Source organism: Nyctibius grandis, chromosome 6 (assembly GCF_013368605.1).
Source record: "Nyctibius grandis isolate bNycGra1 chromosome 6, bNycGra1.pri, whole genome shotgun sequence".
NCBI lineage: Eukaryota > Metazoa > Chordata > Aves > Nyctibiiformes > Nyctibiidae > Nyctibius > Nyctibius grandis.
In genome coordinates, this window is record NC_090663.1 from 53909592 (window position 1) to 53927830 (window position 18239).

The 18239-nt window shown below is 42.9% G+C and overlaps 1 protein-coding gene across 2 annotated transcripts in view; it reads right to left on the reverse strand.

Moving 5' to 3' along the window:
* The window catches only part of FAM13A (family with sequence similarity 13 member A), a 136502-nt gene that overhangs the window by 62532 nt on the left and 55731 nt on the right, over positions 1-18239 (reverse strand). The window contains exons 1-2 of one of the 2 annotated variants that reach the window (XM_068402929.1): positions 16707-16730; positions 13992-14164 (exon numbers count right to left, since the gene is read on the reverse strand). In XM_068402929.1, coding sequence (XP_068259030.1) covers positions 13992-14164 — 173 coding nt within the window. In that variant the 5' untranslated portion in view covers positions 16707-16730. Of the gene's footprint in view, positions 1-13991; positions 14165-16706; positions 16731-18239 lie in introns of those variants that run through there. The other variant, XM_068402928.1, reaches the window with a different exon arrangement.

The window sequence follows — 18239 nt, forward strand, 5'->3', positions numbered from 1 at the left end:
CCAGTGGGAAATTCGGGGCTGGGAAGAGTGGTAACAAAAGAATCCCACACAGTGGGTGAGCCACTTTCCAGGACATAGCAGCCTTGGAAAAGGAACAGTACAAAATCCCCAAGAAGGTCTTGCACAGAAACGTTTGATGGCTGCTGGAGGAGCATACCCAAAGTTTTATTTTTCACCTTTGTATCTAATGAATTGCCTTCAACTTCTCCCAACACCGGAGAGAAACACTTCTGCTGCTGTGGCACCTGTGAACAATGTTACCACACGGCACACTTCATGCAACGGGGAGGAGGACAATCTCAAACTGATAAAGGGGCATAACAGAATGGATCCTTTCAACATTTTAGGTGGTAAAAGCCTAATGGCTAATTCTGGCACAGCCAGACATGCCAATCTTCAAAAATTCCAGTCAATATTAAAAGCACCGTCACCTTCAACCCCAACAAGGACTGGCACTGGTTTGGGAGAAAGCTGCGGCAAGAGCTTAGTACCTGTATGTTTAAGACCTCCATACAGATGTAGAGCATGCAAGTTAGACATGAGCCACACCAGCTTTCTGGAGAAGCAGCAGACACTCATAGGTTAGCAGAAGGATATGAGACATTTCACAGGGATGCCTAACAGATCCTGACCTTTCTCAGCAGGAGGCAAGGGTGTTTTCTATCTTAAAAACAAGAGCAGTGGGCAGCTGAAGCCTCAGAAAGCGGTAGCATGGAGTAGAGACGCAGAGGTCAATTGAGAAGTGGCTCCGCTTCAGTACGCTGAACTGTTTAATATTTGCTCCTGTCAGCAGGCTGAATGGAAGAAGTGCATTAGTAATGCTTCTGCCCGTTGCCTCAGCACAAGCCTGTTCTGCTGCACCACAGTCACGCCAGGCACGGCACAGGGCCCCTTTTTAGGAAAGTCAGCAGTGCTGATAAAGCACTCTGCCATCACGGATCTGGGCTGCTCTTATCTGTGGCAATTAAATGAATATCTTGATGGCTTCCTGTTAAATTAAATGTGCCATATGTGCTCTTAAGCAACTAAAACCATGAGAGAAAGATTTTACCCTGATACATAAAACTACTTTAGTATAAAACAAAAGCACCTTGTACTGTTTCACAATTCGACAATAAATCAAATTGCCTCTTCCTAGCCAATCTTTTTTTTATACACACACAATTATTCATAGCTTGTTACACTTCTATAAACTGAGTGTTACCATCAGGATGCCAATAAAAAAAATTTAATTTTCCACATTTAACTACGGACCCATCTACATGGGGAAGGAGTCAGGGTTCTCCAGATCAGCTTGCTGAATAAACAGAAGTGGAATAACTCAAATAGCTGCTGTACTCTGAATTTATACCCTAGCTATTTTGTCATAACTTCCATGGGACTTGCCCATATAAATAAAGCTTAAAAGTACTAAGATCCTCGACAAAGAATTCACTAACAAAAAGAGATGCTGTAATAACCAGAAAGATTAATTTATGAATTAGCATCAGTGAAGAAGGTTAGTACGTGGCATCATGCTAAAATCAACCAGATGCCTTGGGAGAACACTGAAGTTGCCCAGGGCTCCCTGGGCCATCAGCACCTTCAGACCCACGTTCTGTTTCTGTTCTCTTCTTTTGGAGTCCCCTCAGTGAGGTCAGTTTTCTCCTCCTTCCTCATCTGCCTCTTTGACATTGCCAAAACCACCACAACTACGAAGAGGTGCCCTAGCTCACGTTTCCCTGCACACCCACTGGCATGCAACTTCAACACTCATTAAAAGAAAGGAGATCAAAGACGAAAAAATGCAGCTGGTGGACTTCTGCTACCACTGCTGGTTTCCCAAGGTTTTAATTATTTCAGGAGCAGCTGCAGATATTGCAATAAAATATTTTAACATGGAGAAATGTCAGAGAGCAAAATTTTTAAACGTACTTTGGGGCACAGTGGCCAACCATTGGTAAGAACAGTAGCACCTGCTACTCAAACAGTGGGAAATCGCCCCATGGTGAACGTCACCTTACTTCTGTTCGCATCATCTCAATGGGCCCTTTGAATCTCTCACTCTGCTAAACGACCATACAACTCCCTAAATCTTCACCTCCTCTGTTCATGGGCATGGACCACAAGCAATGTATTTGTGGCACAAAGTAGGCAGGCAAAAGCTGCCAGAAAACTGCAGTTTCATCTCCAAACAATTCCACTTCCTTCTCACAGATGTTTAAGTTAAAGCCAACTTGCTGCTTGACAGAGGCAGGAATTCCTACCCTCCCCCTGCCCTCTTATACCTTTTTTTACTTGCGTAATTCAGGCTGGGTTATCACGTATAAAACCTGGGATTATACAACATTTCTTTTTGGATTTGTTTGTACTTGTTGAATTTGTTCTCCCATGTTAAACATGGAAAACAAAACCTCTTCTGCAAGTTTCATGTAATTCTCGCATTCCTGTTGCTCAGAAAGGCCAAACTCATCCATTGGCAGCAACAATGCACTGCAGTGGCTATTTATGGTACCACCAAACATACGTACAGAGGATGGGGAAAAAAACCCTCTCTCAGGACAGGCACAGCATCCTCTCCATTGACTGCGTGCTCCTTAGTGTATTGAGAATACTTCAGAAAAATAGACAGCAAATAGCAATAAAAATGATGAAGCCCCCTAAAATACCAACACATACCGCCACACTTCAGCATCTATGCCAAGGCAACACCTGGGTTCAAACTACTTGATTTGCAAATTTCTTACTGAGATTCAACAAAGGAAAAAAGACACTGGCTGGAACTAAATATGAATAATCACTTTTCTCCACCACTATTGATGCTTAAAGAATGAACACACATTTGGAAAGGAAGTCTCCTGTCAATCATCATTACAGAAGTGCTTTCTCCTCTTTCTTTCCTTTTCTTACTCAGCTGCACACCAAGTAATTTTCTCAGTAAAGCAATATGAGAAGAGGATCTGTGAACAGCACCAGAGGATATGAGATAAAAGTGATCTAGATAATGGATTTTATGAGGATGTGGCTGTGTCTGCCTCCTGAAAAGCAGTTATCCCTTGTCTCACTGCACTGTCATACACAAATGAGATACTATTTTTTTAAAAAAAAGGAAAAAAAAAGATCTTGCCTGGTCTGATAAAATCTGAGGGTTTTTAAGATGCTGGAGTTCTGCTCAATACCATCAACGTATTCCCACAGTGTTTACCAAGTTACGCAATAATTTCCCCCTGGCAGAAACATGAAGTGCAAAGCAAAGATATCATCAGACTGAAAATTAAAGAATGTGCTTTTCAAAATACCACCAATACAAAATTTAAAATGCCATTATTTCTGTACACATACATGCATTGATACATGCATTTTTCTCTTAAGAGTATCTGTGCATATGCAATTATAAATGATAAAAACCCTGGAAAATCTCCCACAGGCCAGAAGATTGGTGTGCACACATGAAATAAGCAAGACACATGTAAATAGAGACCATATTTGGAAACTGTAGCCCTTCATGTCCAAACAAAGCAGACAGGCGAATAAATAGGCCCTGTCCAAAAGAGCACAAACCGGAAGAAGGAGCAACTAATATGTCAAAAACGTAATTTAGTAAAAGGGGAATCCTCAGAAAGGGGGTGAGTACTGATAGTGACTTTCCAAGGCTGGTACTCAGCCCTGTATCACTTAATGCTTTTATAATGATTTGAAAGAAAATGTAAAAAAATACCTGTGGTTCTTTTTTTATGTTGTGTGCAAGCAAGCATCAGGAGTTTCCGTACAGCCATATACAAGTCAAATCTGGGAACTATATGCAGGATGACAGGTCCTCCTACGGGATACATCATCACGCCAGATGAGCACTTCTATACAAGCCCTGAGTGACTGTGCGGCTAAAGAAAGTAACATCGTCCTCAGAGGCATCCACATGGATATTCTGTGGAAAAGGTGTACTATGTCTGTATTTCCTATTGGAGTGGTTGCTACAGAAGACTCTGATCAGTTCAGGAATTCCCATTCTCAAGCAAGTTGTGAAAAATGGAAGAGCGCTCAAAGTCAACCCATGAAGGGAACGCAAGAACTAAACACCACACGTTTAATACTTTTCAAAGAAAACAGCCTATGCATGCAGGAAATGTTAATATCTGACCTAGTACTCACAAGCTGAACAAGATCCAATGGCTGGAAGTCAAAGATAAATTATGACTAGAAGTGAGACCTTTTTAAGTGGTGAGGATAACTATTGACACAATTCATCGAAGAAGATGGTGAATTTTTAACATTCTTACAACTTACAGTTGCCTCTGTTTAGGAACGCCAGGCCTTAGACAATCTGCCCAGATGTAATTTGCAGAATTCCCGTACTCATTTTCTTAACTAACACTCCTCTTGTCCAAAAGAGAAGCAGGTTGCTCTCAGTTGACTTCATTTTACCCCTTTTATTTTTTGCACTGGCATAGAAATACAACTATTGTTGGCATATCCATGGGGAATATACTGGTTTTTTGCACTGTAGCTCTTCTGTTCCTTCCTGCAACTTGGAGGCCAAATTACCTTTCAAACAAAGCCAGTTAAATTCTATTAAGAAGGAAACATATTCCAGAATTGTTCCTTAAACTTGCTGGGACAGGAGAAAAGTAAACACCAAGCTGAAAGCTTCTCAGAGCTTCAGGTTCTCAGAGTTCCTGATCTCAGCCAACAGATAAGCATGCAAGCACATTTCCCATCGAGAGGGACACCCCAAGCTCCCAGAAGACCTGAATTAGCTGCTGTGGCTGCTTGTCATTAAGCAGCAGTGTCCTTTGCAAGCACGGCCACACCCGCTTGCCAGCCGCTTTAACTTGTTTCAAAGGACTCTCGCCCCATGGGATAGCCCAGAAACTATTTCTTGGCCTCCCTCCTGGAGAAGGGGGAGGATTGGGAGTAGGTTCCTAAAGGGTTTTCTGGGAAAGCATCAAGTAATGAATGGTTGTGCCAGCTAATCTGCTGTGGGAACAGGGTAAAGCACGCTGTGCAACAGGTCGCTAGGTTCTTCATTTGCACCAGTTAGTTCAAGTCCCAGAGCACGGGAGAGCAAGCAAACAAGCAGGAGCCCGGTCATGTACAAGTTATTTTCAAAGCAGGCTTTTTACAAAGCTCTGCTAATCTAATGAAATTCCTAAATACTAATGTCTAATGACCTTTCTCCCACTCCTCTGAACTGTTATGTTTATAAAATGGTCTGCACAAAGACCCTTTAAAATTCAGCAGTTTCAGACCAACGAAAATGTTTGCCATAGAAAACACTGAAGAAAAAGCATTCATTTGTCAGCAAAGATGCAAAAAATTTTTAAATGCGCCCTTGGTACTCCCTGCATTATTTATAGTCCCTACCAAAAATGTCACTGGTTTCACACTTTCCCACCTTCCAAAAACATCCTTCCAATCCTCTACAAAATTACTATCCTTTGAACTCCACGCCTCTGCACCCACCGTGTTTCCTGCTTTCTACAGCATCTTCAAGTGAAATGCTTGTAGTTCACCCTTAGCCTCATGAAAATAACAACCATATCAGAAGGGGCTGAACAAGGCATAGGAGCTGGCCACACCATTCACGTTGGGTGCATGTGGCTTTTTACTCCACTGAAAGATAAACTGCTGTCCGTGTTGGCAAGGGAGGCAGTCTGGCAGAGTTACCCTCCAGAAAAACCCTCTAGAAATAGCTCCTCTTCTTCAGCTAATGACGTGACTGAAAGGAGTCCTCCCTTTGCACAAGTGCCCTAGCAGCCAGTCTGGTTCCCAGGAGAGGTGGTGGGAAATGATGACTTGGTGGGAGAGACCAGCTCCAGCTGGGAAGTGCTAAGAGAAGAGTGAGCTGGGCGAGAATAACTCCATCTCTTTGCCTAGAGCTGGAAGACGCATCTGCCATGGAAGCAAGAGAGAACCTGGCTAAAAGATAACTCTGACCAGATCTATTAAAACCTGACTGTATTTGACCAGAGCACAGCCCCCTCAGGCCAGTCCCAGGGCTTCTTCCTGCACCTGGCTGTGTGTACATCTAGAAACATGAATTACTGTTTATGCACAGCCAGATACAATGATGCTGGGCTCAAATCAGCACAACTCACTGCTCTGCCCCTCATTTGCCGATGAGCTCCTATCCTGCTGCAGGCCAGTCTGAGCAATGTTAGGAGTGGCACAAGTGGATACTGAAGGGAAACAAAAGTTCAGCATAAGCCTACATTTAGTTATCAAGAACATTCAGAATGACAAGAGAAAGTTCTGTAAGCTTGCAGCTTCCCAACCCACCTTCACAGTCCCGGGAAAAATCCAAGTTTTTCTACCCAAACGGCATAAATCCAGCAAAAGCTACTGAGAGTTTAGAGGAAAACTTACTTGATGTGATGTTCAGCAGCCCTGTCAGAATGGCGGTCACTTGATTTTTTTGCAATTTGACACTTTCTGGAGTTTCAGGGTGGGTTTTTTTTAAGGAAACATCTAAAATTTTATAAAACATGGTGCACTGTTAGCAGTGCTCCCAAGAGAGTAATCATTTCATGGTGGTTAGGTGGTTCCTAACCATAATGCAGGACAATAAAAATAATATTTTATTAGATATTTATCCTTCCCTATGTGACTCAACCTTTCTGAATGCAGAGAGCTTGGAGACTGTGAAAGGGCCTGAGGAATCAGTGGTGGAATCTGTTGTTTCCAGGAGTCCTCTCAAAGCCTTAATGACTGGAAGTTATTACCATCCAAGCGGCCTTTAGTAATTTCATTGCAAATACCTAGTGGCCTCTCTTTGCCATCATCCCTAGCACAAATACACTTCTTGCAGCAGGTGCAGGATGAAAGGGAAAGCTTTGGTACAGAAACAGAACCATCTTCACACTTCCTAACTGCAGCCCTCTCAGGCCAGGAGGAAAGCGCTGAGCCAAGGTGAGAAAGTGCAATTTGTAGATAAGCAGTCAGCTTGGGATCACATTCCTCACAACAGAAAAAGTGAGAGGAAATCTTTCACGGCCACTGACCATGGAAGAGGAGGATTTTACAACACTGAAACAGCTCAGAGACAAACAGATGCAAGCAAAGTGACAAGAGCGGTGAGTGACAACCCTGCCCTGCCACCCCCAGCCTTTTCTTATTAGACAGCCAGCTGACCGCTTTGATTAAAAATATACACGTGTGTCATGGGAAGTCACAGCTGAACTCCATCAGCCTACACCACAACGTGCTGAACACAACGTCCAAACACACAGTTCTTTCAGCTAAACCGGGAAGTTGCAGCAGCAAATAAGCCTGGCTGAGAACTTGGTGACCTCTGCCCGCCGGTCTTCCTGCAGACTGCCTGCAGGACGTGGGCCCAGGTCCCCCCTGGGAAGCTGCACAGGAAGGAGTACCTCACAGCTTCAGGTGGCAGAAAACCGCTTGCTCTGCAAAGCTACCGGAAACAAGGCACGCTATGCTGAAACTCCTCAGCTGAACAACGGACCAGGAACTTCAGAAGACAGGCTGAGGAAGCTACAGGAGAGGGAACTACTCACTTACTGCAGTAAAAATTAGTCAAGTCACAGTGCAGAGGCTCTGCCTCTTCCCTAGTTGCTAGTAAGACAGGTTAGTGATGGGTGTCTTGGTTTTTGTAAACACAAACATTAAGAGCACAAAGATTTCCAAGGCTGGTTTCAATTCCTTATTATCCACTGTGTGTTCTCCCATAAGTCACCAATGCTTTTCTTTGAAAATTACCTCAGAATTATCATAGATGTTTACACCTTAATTCCTACAGCAAAAACTAGTATCTGACCCAGTTGTTATCAGAAAGCCACCAGCCACATAAGATGAAGGGCCTTTCTCCTCACAGCAAAAGCAGATAGAAAAAAAAAAATGAACAAGATGACAAAATAAAGAATCCTTCTAGCTGAGAGGGCAATGCCCGAGATACAGAACCGGAGTCATTTTTTTTTCAGCTTTGTTACTCAATTGCTGTGAACTTACTGTAGTCCCTTTCTGGTTTCTAAGGCTGCTGGATGCTGTCCCAGGAAACAGGAAAAGCTAATATACTTGGCTCGTGGACTGAAAGAAGAACTTTTGTTTCCATATGCACATTATGGCATGAAAGTACTGCTTTCTACATCTAACAGTCATCAGATCTTTGTTTCATTTACGATTCTTGTTGCTTCCAAGACGAACCTCCACTTCTGTGGCACAGGTCAGGGCATCAGATTCAAAATGTTCTCCATCCCACAAGCCATAATTTGTCACCAGGTAAATCTTGCATAGAGAGGCAAAGATAAGATGGCTAGAGGTAAATAGGAAGGTTAGAATAGTATAATGGACAAAGCCTAATCTAAAGGCGTAACCTCTGCAGGGTGGAAGAGAGAGGGCAAATGCTTGGAAAAGTAAACTGAAATCCACCCAGGTGACTTGCACGGAAAAAAATCTACGTAATTACATGTTTCTGTGACTGTCATTACATCTTGGCTACAGACAGGGGAGAAGAACCCAGGAAGAGCTGAGACCACACCCTGACTTGCCATTCACAGTCACCTACCTTGAAGAGACGCATAAATCACATGTCTTTGTGGCTGTGTTTTTAGAAAACTGAATGCTTTTCTTAACAACTCATTATGTAAGGCAGTTCCTAGTGCCAGCATCTCACAATGCAAGAAAGAAGGGAATTGATTGCATAGGAGGGTGGAGACAAATGTACTCTCAAAGTTAAATGAGTCAGCTTGGAAAAACTAACTCAACACAACCTAAAGAGAGAAAGTGACAAACAGCAACAATAACTTACATAAAAAGTCCCCTCCGACAGCTCAGAGCAAGGGCCCACCAGTGGCTGCTGCGGAACAATGCAGAAGACAACCGGCCTCACCACCTCCCCACCAACCTCATTCCAGACCTTTGCTCCTTTCCTGAGCAGTTTTCTCGAAGAATCCAGGGCGGTCGGAGGGCAGCCCTGCCGGCTGCCTAGCTGCAATCCCTTATGTAAACCTGGCAGCAAGGCTCCTCAGTGATAAGGCAAATTATTACTTTGGATAGGGACTGAATGTACTGGCATGACAGACTTCAAAAACAAAAAACCCCAAACCTAAACAAAAATAGTCAGCTAAGCAAACAACACTAGCCCCCCTGTTTGATTTGTTTTGGCAACAACAGGCACCCAAGTTCTTATCACATGCCACAGAATAATGGTAAGTTTTGGCTTGCCTTGGTTTTAAACCGCAGCTGCTAAAAGGAAAGCCAACAAATAGGGAAAGTGTTTATAGTAAGCACAAACTTCTCAGTGTACAAATACATGTGTTTTTATACCTCAGCAATTAACAGCGAGAACATGCAGTGCCGTTAAGAAGAGGGTGCAGCATTAACCCACCCCTTATTTTAGCGAGTCTACTACAGCACGTGATCCCTTTATTTGCAGGACATAGGCCAGATAGAAGGATCTTTGTGAACAAAGGTTGATATAAACAAACCTTCTCTTTGAGAACATGCACATGTTAGAAAGCCAGCATGGGCTATCTGTGCTGGCAAATCTCATTGCAGCTGTGACTGCAGCCACAAACAGGAATTTATGATCATTGGCACACAAAGATATGGCTAGAAAGTACTGGAGAAGGCGGCTTGCTTACTGAAAAACTGCTGTGGCTGCTCTAAGCTTTGGCTCTGAGGAACTCCACAATGTTTTTCACAAAGTTTGGCTGCCATACACACACCTATTCCCCAGCACCTGACCACTACTAGCAAGGAAGAGTACCTGGTTGCACTCCTTTGATGGGTTTTCCACCTAGGGAACATGAACAGAGCCTAACTGCACCGCAAACAGCAGGGTGCCCTCCCACTGAGGGATCCTCCTTCAAAACAGTACCAGGACTGCAAAGCGACGCAGCTCCAGCAAGTGCTAGAACAGCCATATACAACAGCAAAGCCTATTTCAGTGCCCTTTCCCGGGCAAAAGATCCAGGATGGTGACAATAAATGTCTGCAGACAGCATGCACCTCTGAGCAAGCATCAGGAAAGACATTTCTGCTCACCATCAACAATCCTCTACCTCACATTTTGGCCGCAGGAAGCATTTTCCCTCCTGCCTGAAGGCTATCCCTTTTCTTTACTTGTATATGAAGTTTAGTATGAAAGGCTAAGAGCATTGCTTGCAAGAGGCCCTCCTACCTTTGTATCCGCTTAAATCTTAATATGTCCTATCCCTGAAGCAAAATCCATTTGAATCTGCTATTTGGAGCACTTAAGTTTTAGTACCTCTAGGCACATCCAAAATCACTCCAGTTCCTACTGCAGTTATGTATGCCCCTTCTGAACCAGAGCTTTGGGCAGACTTTTTCCTTCTAGATAGCAGAAAGAGGGACCCAAACAGGGACTCTGAGCTTCACAGAGCTGCAAGCCCACCCTAGCCCCCTCTCACTGAGGGTCTGGTAAGGCCCCAGGGAGCCCAGTTCCCTCCTGCCTACACCCTAGTCCCAAAGCTGCTGCCTCCGACAGCTCCTGAGGTCTGCTGTGTGGGTCTCGTGGCTCTCAACCAAGTAAATATGAAGTATGTGTGTGGTTCCCAGGGTCCAGAAGTTTGGCTGCCCTGCCCTGAAGCTCTGCACAGGAGCTCTTGCAAAAATGAGATAAGCCTCACAGAAACATGTAACAGGCGGTATATTGCTTGCAGACTTTCATCCTTCTTTCAAAGGACCAGTCTCTTCTCTCCTGCCCCTTCCTTTCCTTCTTCCTCCACCATTTTGGGATTTACTTGAAGACTGCATTACAGGTATGTTTTTCTGCTACTGCATAACTAGCAGTTTGCCCTTGGCACACAGCTATAATAATGTGGCAATTTTCAAGAGAACACATACATTATGTGCTAGTGGGGACTATGGGTATATATAGTTAATCCACCTATTTTGGTTAGAAAAAAGAACACATCAACTTTACAAATACCATTTTCATAAGATAACAGTTGTGAACAGAAGGTGATACAGATTTTATGCTCTGCAATATGTTTTGACTGCAACTGATATTTCACATATTTGAAATGACAGCAGCACCTCCAAAAAATCCCTGTGATGAGGAATAGCAGATCTGTAAGGAGGCATAACATGTCTTTCAATATTCAAAAAACTGGTAAGCCATTCTACAAGACACAGTCACAACTGTAGCTGCTACTTAAGATGCAGATCTTCATTTTAAGGTCAACTGAGACACATACTGAGAGGCATTTTAAATAGTATCAAAAATTACTAATCAACCAGAAGTCTCTCATTTTCTCCCTGAAGACCTCTGCTCTAGTGTTAAATGAAACTGATTGAAAATCTATTAAAGATTACAGCCCTTGCTGGGGGGGGGGGGAGGGGGGGAGGGGCGATTATGGGCTTAGTGTGTGGTTATTACTTCACTGTTACACGTGTGAGCCTGCTAAAGGTGGAGTTCTGCATCTATAGTTCCGTGTAGCCCTTCATCCTCTTCTAATCCACCCATATCATGGTATCTGTGTGCAAAAGGAACAAACCACGGGTGTTTTCATGAAACAGCAAATGATTATCATTGCCAAGAACAACCTTTATTCTTTTCTAACAAAGATCATATAATAGCTGAGCAGATACAGTCATTTCACTAAAACGTATCTGATAATTACATATAATTAATGATAACATTTATTTAAGAACTGTTAGTACCTTGTGACACAAAACTCCCCAACAAGAATAGCAGCTTGTTTGCAAAGCACTTTATAGTCTAGGTCAGATATGCTGAAAAAGGTGAAAACTCCTAATGCAGCCTTGCACTAAGACAACACCAGGTAATACCTCACTGTGAGCTTAGATTACAGAGCAGTGACACAAGGCTGCCAAAAGCATGTTTAAAACCACTCCTGATATATCAGAGCACTACATTAATGCCAGGGAATTGAGGCTTCTGACTGTTGCACAGACAGCTGTTCCCCAAGTGTATTAGGTCTGCTAGAGACCTCTCTTCCCTCTTCCTCTTCCGTCCTGCCCAACAACCTGCCATCCTGGAGCTGGCTAGAAAACAGCAAGCACCACCTACTTCTCCTTCAGCAGCAGCAGCAGATCGCTGACAGAAAAGTACTGGAAGGTAACAGCACTACAGATACTCAACCCGATTAGGTAAATATGTAAAGCGGTGTGATACAGGACAGAAAACCAGGGCATTCTTGAACAAAATGGGATTACAAGACAATACATTTCTACAGTTTATTAATTTCCCAGATAAAATTAGAGATGCAGACACCTTTCATCTAAAGGCTTGAGCATGGAAATTAGGCTTCTGCCTAATTACAAACACATCTCATTTGGTGCTTAATGTCCTGTGCCAGTACTGACCCAACTGTCCCATACTTCAGCAGTACTCTTCTAAGGAATTACACATTGACAGGAAAGTATGAATTCCTACAGCAAATAATTATGTCTTTTGGGGAATGTTCTCCTAAAAGAATCACAATTGTTTGGGGCACCTCATGAAGTACATCAGCCACACATACCTTCCCAGACACAAGACTCAGCAGTCCCTTCTTTCAACTCTCGAGTACTTGATTTCCCTTTACACCTTGCAACATGTAGTGGAGTACGGGCAGGGGGACACTCTCTGCCAAGCTCCAGCATACCAGTGCAAGAGGCCATAACTTCTGACCCAGCCCCACCTGCCTGGCACTGTCTAGCTGGTAGAACTGTATTGCCTTCTCAGTTTTGCCAGCTGACCTGCTTCGGAAACAGCCGACCTGTTTCCTAACTCATCTCAGTCAAAAGGAGCTAGATTAATGAAGACATGTAAACGAATCTGCTCTCTTCTGGCTGCAGGATTTTTGGGGGCAGGCTTGGGGACAGTAAACCCCACAGCTGACACAGCTAGAAGTTAAAAAGCATGTGTGCCTGCAATGGCTAGAAACTGGATTTGACATCTGTGCTTTACCACCATCATTATGATTCGAAATCTAGTGTTAGTGCACAATTTCCTAACTCATCCCACCATTATTATGAATCAGAATCTGGTGTTACTGCATAATTTGCTAACTCGTCTCGTAAGCTGAGTGCTGTCTGTCTGCACTAGTGCTGAGAATAGCACCCGTCTCCTGCTTACACAGTGAAGTCACTCAGTTACGTGTCTGGCAGCACTGCCTCTGCTTTGTGTTCTGCACTGGTATGCAGAGACACTGCGGTGTCCTGTTTCATGACACGTAAATAGCACTGTTTCCCACATTAGGCCAACCCCATATTTCAGTAGCATACAGCAATTTCCCACAGTAACCTGAATCCTTCATGTGCTGCACTAGACACAAGAAGAAAGGGAATGACAGACTCAATTCAGTATCCTGAGAACAACGAGAAGATACTGGTTCAGTCTGATGTTCAGGGAAGGACTTTACAAGAAACCAAACTGCCCATCACCTGCTCACCTCATTGACAAAGTGTCAGCAATCACAACTCAAGATACTCTTTTAGATAGATACTCTTATAGATGCTCTAGACAGATAGATTCTTAGAGATAAATTCAGATAGATACTTTTATAGATACTCTATAGATACTCAGATCTTAGTCTGTCTTGTCTGAACGACACTATTACTATCATCATTCCCACCAGAAAGACAAAACTCCTCAAAAGCCCCTTTCTTTTTGGATTGAGAATGGGAATAAAGTCAGCCATCTGTTAAGACTTAAACTGGGCAGATCAAATATGCTTAATTACTCGGAGGAGACACCTTACACTTTGGCTGCATTTTGTGCTTGCTGTAATTTCTAGTGCCCAATCTTAGACCTGTCCTGTCCTTCTGCACTCCTTCACCAAGGAGGCCACCTTCATATGCTTGAAAATTTGTACTGGAAAGGAAGCTAAAGTATACATCTGGCTTTGTGAGGAACCTGTTGGAACATGTGGCTTCAACAGGGATACGCACATTAATTTGCCTAATACCCCAGCACATTGACTTTGTAAGCATCAATGGAAAAAAAAGTGTTCAAAATGCTCAGAGCTGGAGGTGCAGGTACAGAACAAATAAACAAACAAACACAAAGACAAAAAAGGAGCACTAACCTGGAGAAAAATGCATCACTGTTAATGAAGGAGATTTCATCTGTTAAATCCATCTCCTTCCAACACGAACCACTGTCTGTTAATCGGAGGCTGACCTGAGGTATTCCATCTGACAGGCCTGGTTGTGGCACTAGGCATGTTTGGCTGGATCCTTCCATTGTGGACTTTGTCATCTACAGAAGCAAAGAGAGAGAAAAATGAAACGTGAAAGGAAGAAAGGGCGGAGTAGCCTTTCAGATAATCTGTAACAGAGACATTCCATACCAGTGTACAAACAGCAAAGAATATGACAAGGTGCAAAATAATAATATAAAATACATATAAATCAAACGTTCTGCTTGATAAAGACTACTTAAAGAAAAATAAAGGCGTGTCTGCTGAAAGAACAGGGGCAAGAGTGAAAGTTAAAAAAGGAAGGTAAGTAAAATAAACAGATATTTTCCGTATCACAGAAGACAGACTAAAAAAACTTCCCATTGAATTTGCTTCTTGACACAACTGGAGAAACGGATGGGAAAAGCAATTATACACCTCTTCTCAGCTCCCCTCCCATCCTTTTTAATGGCAGTTGATGTCAACACATGTCCTGGAAGGAAATTTCTCAGGCCGTGAACATTCTGGATTGGCATTCTTTCCTGAGGTAACCAGGACAGAGTTGGGAGCTGGGCTCCCTAAATCCAAGACAGTTTCCAAGCATCACTGAGCCCATCTACAGGAAGGCCTGGGCTCTTGCTCTGACCCTTCAGCAGAAGCGTACAGAACGTAAGAAGAGACAGTGCTGCATCAGATGGGTGTCCAGTATCAGCAGCAGACAAAGGATGCTTAGGGGAGAAGGAGGGCACGTTCGGAGGTCTGCCCCTCATGCATGGCCCCAGTTTTTGGCAGTCTGTGGATCATGGCTTTTTTTGACTTAGAGGTTGCACCTGGTTCACTGTGTTTAACAGCAAACATGGAACCTAACCTTCGTGATTACGTTCAGTTTTCTCTTGTATTCACTTCTATCTTTAGCCTTTGCAAGACCCTATGACTGGGAGTTTCACAACATTGTTACACATTGATTAAAATTGAAAAAAAAGTACTTCTATTTTAGATACGGTGACAGATAGTCTTTCCCTTGTTTTTGAATTATGAGAATTTGCAAATAATTGTTCCTTACCCACCTTCCCCATACCATTTTTGACTTTATACTACTCCAGTAGTAGTCTCTAATCAGATAGAAAAATCCCAGTTTATATAATCTCTCATTTTATAGAAGCCATTCTGATGCATTTGCTCCTTTTTGCTGCTTTTCTCTACACCTTTTCACCTAAGTCCTTTTCGAAATGTAGCCAGAACTGCAGGCAGCATTATATATGTAGGCAGATTTAGTGGCAGCTTCTTATCAAAATCTAGCTGTCGTGCCTCCACAGGGACATCTCTCACCATGACCTTTTGGTGCTACTTCACCACCACCTGCTAGAGCTGATGCCACGCACACCAGAAAAGCTCTACACCAGAGTAAGAAGAAATGGCTACTATACATATGCACAAACCTCTAAACTAAAACAGTTCCTACACTGTCTTATTAGTAGTTACAGAAGCACATGTAGATGTAAGCAAAACAGGCAACTTCTATTATGTACCACATACGTCAGCAGCTATCGAAGACTGGAAAACAGCAGGAAGCCAGCCTTTCCACCCCACCATACTGTGTGCATCCTGATTTTAAGAACGCAATTAACAAAGCTAAATAATTTTGCTACCAAATGCATTTATACTGCATTTGTAGAATCTGCCTTACTCAACAAGAAGCACTAGGAAATAGGCAATGTCTGCCCAACAGCATGTATCAGATTCCCTCTGTGCAAATTGTTCGTGAACTTTACACTGATTTACAGAAGCTCCTCATACTGCAGAATTCCATAAAAAAACCTATTTATTATTCTAGTGCTCTAAAAGGAAAAAAAAAAAGTTTTGGTACAGTCTTCAATTCTTGTTTTCTGGCAGTAAAAGATCATTTGTATGCAGGCACTCCCAACAAAAGGCATGCCAATCACATACAAGCTCTGCAGGAAAATTCTGTTTGAAAGATCAGATTCAAATTTAGGATTACCACTGCATTTTTAGCGCGTTTCAAAATCATTAAGTGGAAGGAATCAGTGTTCTCCATCCTCTGTTCCAGAGGATCTAAAAGTTAGTATCTTGATAGCTTTGGAAAACAATATCATAACATTGTAGTTATTTCTCTAGCAATATAGTCTACAAGTAATAGCAACTTATATCTGAATTAAACTTACATTCACTTTCTTTCTGTGCAAAACTGCTTTCAGTTGCATCAGTATAAAAATACATGTAAAAAAAGTATTCCTTGAACTCATATCTATTAAAAGTTAAACTTTTTCATTTAAGTAATATGCCTTTAATCCTTATTAACGATAGGAAGGAACAATGTTCACTATCTCCTTCTACAGTTTTTAGTGACTCTATGAAAAAGCCACCTGCACAACCATCGTAACAGCTACACTTCATTGGGGTGCCGCTGAGATGAAGATGTGCCCGTGGGTAAACAAAGACATCTGTAATTTGAATTCCTCACAAAGTGGATTAAAGAACTACGGACAGAGGCAGCTCAAATGCTTTTTGTGTGGTGGAGCTCACAAGAGAAAAATTATTGGCAGATTTCTTTGTTCATGCACATGCATACGTTTCATGCCATGAAATCTGAGAGAACAATACCTTACAAAGTGAGGACAATACTTTGCAAAACAGCAATGTTATAGGCCATCCGTTATCAGGACGATACGTAGCATAGGGAAGACAAGTATATTTAGTTGTTAAATGATAGAAAAGAGAAGGAAAAAAAAAAGATGAATACTTTATAAAGGATATTCTGATTTTCCCCAATGCATCCACTTTTGTGATCAGCCCAGTGTGCAGCCTTACCCTCTGGGGGATGTGGAGGATAGCCAGTGAAACGCCCAGGAGGACTATTACAAAGGCACACAAGAAATGTGTAAGAAGTTCAAGTATCAGTTTAAAAGGAAGCAAAAAAAAGACCCTATGGAAACTTGTTGCACATTGTAACACATTTCTGCAGGCTGTATCTTGTTATACTCTGTACCAAGTATTGTAGGAGGTTTGTAGTTACCTGTGCAGCACACCTTTATTTGCATTTTGCCTTCAGAGCATGCAGTCCACCGAATGACAAGGAAAGGTTCAAGTGAGGTTTATAAAGGTCATGAGTGGAAGAATCCCCCCATTCCCCAGGTAATGACAACCCCTAACTACAAGGCAGTTGTTTTCAGCTCATAATGTTCTTAAAAATATTAACAAACAGAAAAGAAAGCCACTGCCTATTCATTAAAGTACCATCTTGTCCAGTGGCTGTTTTGCTTCTCTCAAGATCACTTCTGGAAACAGTATCATGCTTTGTGTTTTAGCTCACAGCCCTTCACATTTGGTTTATGCTGCTTTTAGGTTTTTTTTCACTTCAGATTTATCAACAATCATCAAGCAAATGTTAACCTGACTTCATTGCTTATCTGTTTGATCACTGTTACGAAGTCTAGTTAGAGGCAAGTAACTCGCCTTAATGATCTGGATGATGGGGCAGAGTGCACCATCAGCAAGTTTGCGAATGACACAAAACTGTAAGGAATGACTGACATGCAGGTTGGTTGTGCCACCATCCAGAGGGACCTTGACAGGCTGGAGAAACGGGCTGACAAGAACCTCATGCAGTACAACAAGGGGAAGTGCAAATTCCTGCACCTGGGGAGGAACAACCAGTACATACTGGGGGGCTACCCAGCTGGAAAACAACTTGGCAGAGAAGGACCTGGGAGTCCTGGTGGACAACAAGTTGACCATGAGCCAGCAACATGCCCTTGCCGCAAAGAAGGCCAACAGTGTCCTGTGCTGCATTAGGAAGAGTGTTGCCAGCAGGTCAAGGGAGGTGACCCTTCCCTTCTACTGATAAGGCCGCACCTAGAGTGCTGGTACCAGTTCTGGGCTCCCCAGTGTTGTACAAGAGAGACATGGACATACTGGACAGAGTCCAACAAAGGGCCATGAAGATGATGAAGGGACTGGTGCATCTCTCCACTCAGGAAAGGCTGAGAGAGCTGGGACTGTTCAGCCTGGAGAAGAGAAGGCTCAGGAGGGATCTTAGCAAAGTGTACAAATACCTGAAGGGAGGGTGTAAAGAAGATGGAGCCAGGATCTTTTCAGTGGTGCCCAGTGACAGGACAGGAGGCAATGGGCACAAAT